At 32.1% G+C, this 8,054-nt stretch overlaps 1 protein-coding gene across 3 annotated transcripts; it reads right to left on the reverse strand.

The window, feature by feature from the left end:
• Window positions 1-78: 78 nt before the first annotated feature.
• On the reverse strand, window positions 79-7,677 carry LOC132708151 (cytokine-like nuclear factor N-PAC). Of its 3 annotated transcripts, none has more exons than XM_060680289.1 (8): window positions 7,369-7,412; window positions 6,810-7,027; window positions 6,352-6,709; window positions 5,952-6,249; window positions 5,555-5,758; window positions 4,533-4,640; window positions 4,296-4,479; window positions 79-4,241 (listed from the first exon to the last, which is right to left on the reverse strand). In XM_060680289.1, the coding sequence occupies exons 2-8, from the start codon at window positions 6,862-6,864 to the stop codon at window positions 4,027-4,029; spliced, it is 1,422 nt and encodes a 473-aa protein (XP_060536272.1). In that variant the 5' UTR covers window positions 6,865-7,027; window positions 7,369-7,412; the 3' UTR covers window positions 79-4,026. The 3 variants fall into 3 exon arrangements, 2 of the variants coding, with proteins under 2 accessions (XP_060536272.1, XP_060536271.1); XM_060680288.1 differs by having other exon boundaries at window positions 7,252-7,392; XR_009619844.1 differs by lacking the exons at window positions 79-4,241; window positions 4,296-4,479; window positions 4,533-4,640; ... (1 more) ...; window positions 5,952-6,249; window positions 7,369-7,412 and adding an exon at window positions 7,425-7,677 and having other exon boundaries at window positions 6,569-6,709.
• Window positions 7,678-8,054: the final 377 nt, after the last annotated feature.

Below are 8,054 nucleotides of genomic sequence, written 5' to 3' on the forward strand. Positions count from 1 at the left end.
AAGACGGATTAAGAGATCACAACATATGACGCTCGGAACACTGGAAAACGATTTTACAAGTAGATAACCCAGAAATCAAATCATCAAATCATAAGTGGCACCTCACTCACATCAACGGATTGGGCAGTATCACCTTTGGCATCTCTTAACAGAAGAGAGACTTATAAATAGTTCAGATGGAGAGACGACCGACAAGTGAAATTATCTCAGTGAGACTAATGAAAATCACCACAGTTGGAGCCAGGTAAAGTTTACATTTGGCAGCCGTTTGGAGAAGGAAGCCCACTCGGCAATAATTTTAAATGACGATAACCGAACAGTAGAAAAGAAGTTTATTGTAAGAAAACTATTGAACCACAGTTTCAAAGGAAGAGGGCCAATGGGACAAATTTGGAGAACAAAAGATAGACTAACCACCAACAATTTACAAGAAAACTCAACAATTTCTCATGAGAATACCGACAAGGAAACGAAAGAAGACTACTAAACAACAGTTTAGACTCGAGATTGAGAAGCTTATCCACGTAATCAGTTAAAAGACACATGTTTTGAAACTTGCACCTTTGGTGCCAGTTTACGGAATGAAGACAACTATTCTGCAATAATTAGAAGTGAAAATTATCAACGAAGTAAATAAGATCACCAAGGAGAGGAAAACCGAACACTGAATGTCAATCAAACAAAACGGAACATCACCAATGAGATGAGTCTTTTGGTAGTCGAATACAGAATGGCATCGATTTTGGTATGAGTTCATGAAATAGGTTACAAGCAAACGATGACAATTACAAAATTGCGCTTGGAGGTGTTCTCCTTTGGCAATTATTTGAATGATGACATCAACCAATACTTGCGGATGTGGCTTACCCAACTAAGTGATTTGCAACTTGGAAAGGATTGTCCTTAGTAGTTTTGCTCCAAGACACAAGAACTTCCAACATTTTACGAGGACTAGCGATGCAAATGTAATATTGGCTGTTCTGAGATAATACAACCACAGTAAAATACCAAGAGAGAAAATATGAAAGGAACTAATTACTGGTCCAGCGGTGTGGCGCGAAGTAAAAGATACTAGTAAAATATGGAAATTCTTTAAAAAAAAACAGGTTTTGGATTTCAAAAAAAATGCCACGTCCATCGGATTTTTTCCTTGAATAATTTTGCAGCAAATAAAAAAAAACAGACATGGTCAAAAAGTTAAAGTCGATATCAAGTTCCTTTTTCTAAGTGGAACACCATTTTTTCTCATTTTGCTATTTCGAATTTTGGGTCAAATTTCACGCATAATTCATATAGCATGCCCTCTTATTTTTTATAACAAAAAAAAAACAAATTTAATTTTGAAATGAAGTTCTGAAATTGTCACAATTAGATTTCTGACAGAGAATTCAAATTTTAATTTTTATTAAATATGGAGACAAAACGAGAACTCAGGAAAAAGTTTATAATTTGTTTCAAGCAAAATATCTAAAAGATCCACAGTGAAAAAAATTGAGTGCAAATTTATAAAAACAGGCATATCAAAGAAATTATTTTATTAGGTGTTCAAAATGAGCGAAAATAATGTCTGGAAGGAGATAGCAAAAAAAATGGAGCCAAGTTTGTTCGTTAATGTTAAAATATTAAGGGTATTATTTTGCACTGTAATGATACGAAATTTAATAAGTTGTTGGCAATAGCAAATTTTACAAATAGCATGTTGATGTAAAAGATCGTTTAGGTATAGCTACATCGTCCTTAAAATAAAGACTAAAGAAAGAATAGTTTTAAAAAACGCTATAAAATATCATTTATTTTTCCGCATGAGAACAATAGTATCATGTTTAGCTTCTTAAAACCATTCTGTCTTGCCAATCCAACTGGCCTTTAGTCATACAGTCTTTAAATGTCTCTCTAACCAAACTAACCAACTTTTAGTATCAAAATCATGTTGCTCTTTTCAGAATTTGTAGCAACAGTATTTTCATTTCCATCCCCATCCCATCAAAGTCATTTCGAGTCAAATTATGTAGCCATTTAACTGCTATATTGGGATAAAAAATACCACAAAAATTTGACACAATAACCCAAAAACATTTCGTGCCCTACATAATCTATAACTAAACGCTGCCTTGCAAAATCTTCTTTGGCTTGATTTCTGGTATATGGTTTCAATATACTATTGTTTTCCATTTTATAGTATTACTAAATATTCCGCTCTCCTCCTTTGCCGTGAGATCCAACAACTACGGACACAAACTTGTATTTGGCATCAACAATACTGTTGAAAAATAGTCTTTATAGTTAAAGAGTCAGACTTTTTAGGGCATAATATACGGATGTGTTTGCCATCTATTTCCCCCACAGAGTTTGGGAAATTCCATATGCCCCAAAACTCTCTTGATATTTGCCTAATGGTTTATTTGACGGGTGCAGGCAATAAAACAGAACCCAGTCTTTTGCAAATTGCTACCATAACATCTTTGTTTTTTAGAACCATAACTAATATATCTGAGAATTCAGAGGAAATGACTATGCTACTAGTCAGAATGATAAAAGTCAGAATATCGGGGATGTTCAAGGAGTTGAAAATGATAATTCAGTTCTATCGGCTGCCAGTTTTGCAAGTACTCCTATGACGATGACGTTAACATTTTACAAAAGAATAGCGATGACAGTAAAAAAATCGATCTATCCCATCTTATCCCTAAAGCCAAACTCAGCCGTCTAGAAGTTGTTAATGAATTGGAAACAAGAAGCCGCACAAGAAAAAAATATAAAAATAAAAATCAGGGACGTCAGTCTCAGTGCTGCTGTCATAATCAGAGATATAATTTTTCAGTAGAACAGAACTCTGTTATTGAAAATTTAAACTTTACCAACAGAAGAGGTCGAAGAAAGTCAAGAATAAGATAATATATAAAAACAGTTGCTATACATTTTTTGTGTATCTTTTTACTTTCACTTATGTGCAGCAAAGTTACTTTTCTATTGAATTTCTATTCTTAGTTATTTACTTTTCTCTGAGAAACGTTTATCTTTAGGCCCTCAAATAAACTTACTACTTACATAAATAAAAAAAGCTCTTCCTTTAGTTACATTCTCAATTTTCCTTTGGGAGATATTGGCCTCTTAACCCAGGGAGTAGATGATTTTTTAACAGCTGCTGTTCTTGCATTTAACACAAAATCAAATTGATTTCTATTTAAGCGAAAATAGGCGTGGAATTTGATTTCATTATCTACGAGATATCGTGAAATTAAATTGCTGAAACTGGGGTTTTCTCTGAATTAGCACCAGAATGATTGCTTCATCATCTTATAATGGAATGGCCAACACAAACTTCATGATGCTTTGCATCTAGAGGCACAAGCAAAACGACTCAAACGCACCTTCTCTCCATAAGACTTATAGGATATTATATATGAAATAGATGCAACATTTTTCGAAGAATTCAAAAATGTCTTAATATACACGGTGTTCTATTTAATATAAAATTATTACTTTACACTAAAATACAAAACTATTGTGTTACCATCAATGAACACGTCGCTGGTAAGCAAGCGCGCGTACCTAATCTATTTGTTAGTTAAGCTTTACCGAAAAAAAAATTGGGATTTTAATTTTTTTAAATCTTATTTAACAGCGCTGAAAAATACTTTAAAAAATCAAACTAAACAGTGGGTTTTCAATTCTGCCTATATTAATGAAATTAATAACTTGGTTTTTTTTACAGTAATAATTTCATGGTCTAACCACTTTTTTTCTTAGTAACCAAAACTAAGCCAAAATATTGGTAGTGTTTTTATATAAAATCAAATTCAAATTATCCTCTAAGTTTAATAATTTGAGACACACACACATTATTTTATCAAAAACAAAAATTGATAAAAATTGACTTTAAACAAATTTGGTATTACCTTTTCTGTATTTACACAAAGCAAACTGATAATAACTAACTTATAACAAGAAGGTACAAACAATAATCAACTAAATATTATTTGTCCATGTATTTGATAAAAACTATGAGACTTAAAAAACGTGTAGTTAATGTCTTGTGCGTTGATATATACAACAGGCGTCGTGATTGTCATACCCTAATCTCCTGGCATGTTTTAGAATCTCATTAGCTGTTGATGCTAATGGCATAGGCTGACGAAGCCTATTTGACATTTCTAGACCAAAAGTCACCTCCCTCTGGAGATTTTGAAGGGGTTCTTCGACTTTTGAGAACTCTTTGTTGACAATCATTTTTGCTTTACCTGTAAAAGTATCAAATTTTATAATTATATGTTTTTTTTCATAAAGTTACTTACTATCTAAATATGGACTGGCTAGATTGGTCATGCTAAATATAGGTAGAAAAGCTGCAGGTTTTATTCCACACCGATCGGCCATTGCAAAGCCTTCGCTCAGTGCAGCGAGACATATCCCACGCATAACTTGAATTATAAAGTTAAATTTTGCTGCGTAACCAACATCTCCCACGAAAAATGATGCCTAAAATATTAAAACCTGTTACCCAGTTGAATGATAATATGATAAAAACTTACCTTTCCCATTGCTTTGAAGCACGACTGGCAATCCATATAAAGTTTTCTGTTTCCAGCAGTAATAACAATAAGTGCAGCTTTTTCAGCTTCATATTTACCACCCTGAACCTTCAAATTTTATTATTTGTTAAATATTATTAATTTAAAATCATTTGGATAAAAACTTGAGTCGCATTAAGTCAAACTACTAAAAATTACTCAATCTTTTATAAAATTATTTTGGTTGAGTTGTAAAATGAGGTTAATATTGAACCGGCACATCCTGCATCATCCGCAAACATTAAAAATAATGTTTGCGTCAAACATTTCATGTCAATTACGATAAATATGATACAAAATCTTAGATTGTTAATAGGTCGAAGGACCGACATGATTTACGGGTCCCAAATTAACTTCTATAGCTGCTACAACGCAACCAAAACAATTTTATAGAACATTCATTCCAAATATCACTTTAAAATTCAAGATTCGCGAGCTGGGAAACATCACAAAAGAATAAAAAATTGTAAAAAATGCACTGTGCAATGTGACATTGACACTAGCCTATAATTGAAGGTACAGAGATGATTTTTATACATCAATAAAAAATAGGATCATGAACTTGAAGATTTAGCGAGTTTGTGAATAACAAAAACCTTTTGTGGTGGTGAAGGACACTGGTTAGTCACTTTCTTTGATAATTCATAATTCCAATATCTAACTAATTGCGTTTGAATTTGTTGCTCAGTAATGTTTGTACCCAAAATTATTCCAGTCATGTTGGCAGCCAAAGTAATAAGACCCTCAATCAGTTTTTTTCATATTTGAACATATTTACTGGTACTAAAATCTTCTAATACTACTCGGGGTATCTGTTACTTACAACTTGATACGAAAAGAAAATGGCGTCTGTGCTAGAGAAAAGTACATTTGGTTTCTGTGACTGTTCAAATTAAATGGTTACGTGATAGTTTGTAATTGAATATTTGCCAATTGTCTTGCCAGTTGAAAAATGATAAATAAATAAACTTTTTACTTATTACCAGTGCCTCCAAATATCTGCCATTTTTATTTCTTATTAACTCGGATATGTCCTCTGAAGTTTCCGGATCAATTGCAGTCATTTCAACATAGTCTTTTCCATTAAGTAGTTCATCATTTTTATCAGCTATACCAAATTCCTGTATTATATGTTTGGATGAATCTGGGTCTGATAAACAACTGAAAATGATATCGGAATTGCGTACCTAAAAACCAAAGATTAGTTTAAGAAACCCAAATAAGCAGTTTACCTAAATTATGTAAAATTAACCTATCGACAATTGTAAATTTGTCAACTATTTAAACAAAGTTTTTTTTTTGTAAACTAGTTATTTCAGAAAATATATTCTTCAATTTAATAAAGGCAATAATATTGCTTTAAATGGAAAATTTACTTACCACTTGCCTTGGTGTGTTACATATACTAACTGAACCAATATCTATGTAGACTTTTAAGTCATCAGTGTTCCAGGAACTGTTATTCCAAACATTAACTTTGTGGCCTGAGGTGATCAAATTTTTAACAACACCTCTGCCTATTAACCCCACCCCAAGAAAGCCGAAAATTTTCTCTGATGTTAAAATACTTTGAGTCTCTGGTGAATTTGGGGTAGGTGAAGATGACACAGAGTGGGGTCTAGAATGCCCGACTGTTGAATTATCATCGTTATTGTCAGTGTCCACTGATAAAGAATTTCTGAAAATGGTACATTATATTATTATTAAATTACACATCCAATATCCAATAATTATTTACACTATGTAATGACAAGTGCACATAAATATATTAGTTACTTACCTGACCTTCTTCTTTGGAGAGATGCTATTCTTCTCAGATAAAGGCCTCTTAACCCCAGTCCCAGACTTTCTAGGCTTCTTCTTTTCCTTTACATATTTAAAGTAATTTATAACATAATCCGGATCTTTTTCTAATTCTGCAATATTATGCTCTAATTCTTCAATGCCTCTTTTAAATTCATGAGACTTATAACCCTTTTTAAATTGGTCTTTAAAAGGCTTAAAGTGACGCAAATTTTTCTCCTCAATCCAAGAATAATTGTGGGTCCCAAAAAAGTACACCCAGTGACTAATTTTTTTCGGTTTCTGTGGTGCCTCTGGATCTGGCTCCACAATAATGGCAGGCCAAAAGGGCCAGGCTGCAATTTTTTTTTTATTTATTTTTTAGTTTTAACCTTATAAATTAATAGAATATATAATTTCAAAAACTTTTTCAAGATTACTAAAACTAATACTCACGGTTAAGTTTAGCCCAAACAAAATCCTTAACTCTAAATTGTTCTTCTGATTCCATTTTATTTTATTTTTTACAATAATCAACTCTAGAAAAGTAACACAAAGGGGCCGGGAAATATTCACTTGGACCCTAAATATTTCTGTTTTATTTGATCACGTTCTTCAACTGGAGGTAAATATGGTTTTAATCCCTTCCTTCTTCTATCTGCAGATACTTTACTCTATAAAAATAAAAAATATAAATATAAATAATTAAAAATATAGTTAAAATTTTAAAATAATAACTCTGTGAAAATAATGTTTTCCAACTAGTGGAACATATTACAGTAAAATGATTATGTTTTGAAACATTCTATTCCAACTAATTTTGCTCCCAACAAAGACTTAAATGAAAAGATTATATTTAACTCCAGAAATATTTGGTCATTTGGCTTGCAAAGCTAACCTTTCATAAAGCCCTGCAACTGTATGTTTATTATAAATACTTAGTTCAATTATTTTTATCCTGTAATCTGCAAATTCATTTCAGATTGTTTTTATAAAACTTAACAAAATTACCAACCCAGACCCAAGCGTTCTTAGATTTGTTTACCGTTTATCGTTTATCTAATGACTTACCCAGAATGCCTTGCATATTTTGTAATTATCAATTTCTAATTGACACAGAGATTTGTCGAAATTATTATCATTAAAACATTTATACGATAACATTTGTTCGTTCAAACACGGATTATTCTTCTCTGCATCTTTATTTTTCATTTCCCAAAAAAAAACTGAATTATAAAACTCTGGAATAAGAAACTAATAACTTATGAAAGTAAAACATTTAATTGCAGTTTCCTTCTTTATTAACTAACGCACAGAATATAACTGGTAAGTTTAAATTTGGGTTATCTTTTAATTCAATGATCTCGTTGTCCGATCTCTATCTCCTGCTCATAAATGAGTTTGCCATTAAACATAGTTCCAAGTAAAAAGAGAAAAAATATCCCAGCGCCGTTTGTTGCGGCAATTAGCTCTAGAATTATTAGAGTGAGCAAAACTTGAACACAATTGAAATTAAAGAGCAGTTCTTTCTGTGGGGCTGCAGAAAAACTAACAAAATGCTAGTGCCAGTGGTTACGACTCAAGCACCAGCTCCAACTTGAATTCTTGTGGAAGTGGAAAACAGTTGTGTGAAAGTTGATTTGCACCTCGACGTCAACAATTTGGCAGAGGCAGATGCTTAAATATATTTCATTAGTGGAA

The sequence above is a fragment of the Cylas formicarius genome, unplaced genomic scaffold, assembly GCF_029955315.1.
Source record: "Cylas formicarius isolate icCylForm1 unplaced genomic scaffold, icCylForm1.1 PGA_scaffold_10__41_contigs__length_53128322, whole genome shotgun sequence".
Taxonomy (NCBI): domain Eukaryota; kingdom Metazoa; phylum Arthropoda; class Insecta; order Coleoptera; family Brentidae; genus Cylas; species Cylas formicarius.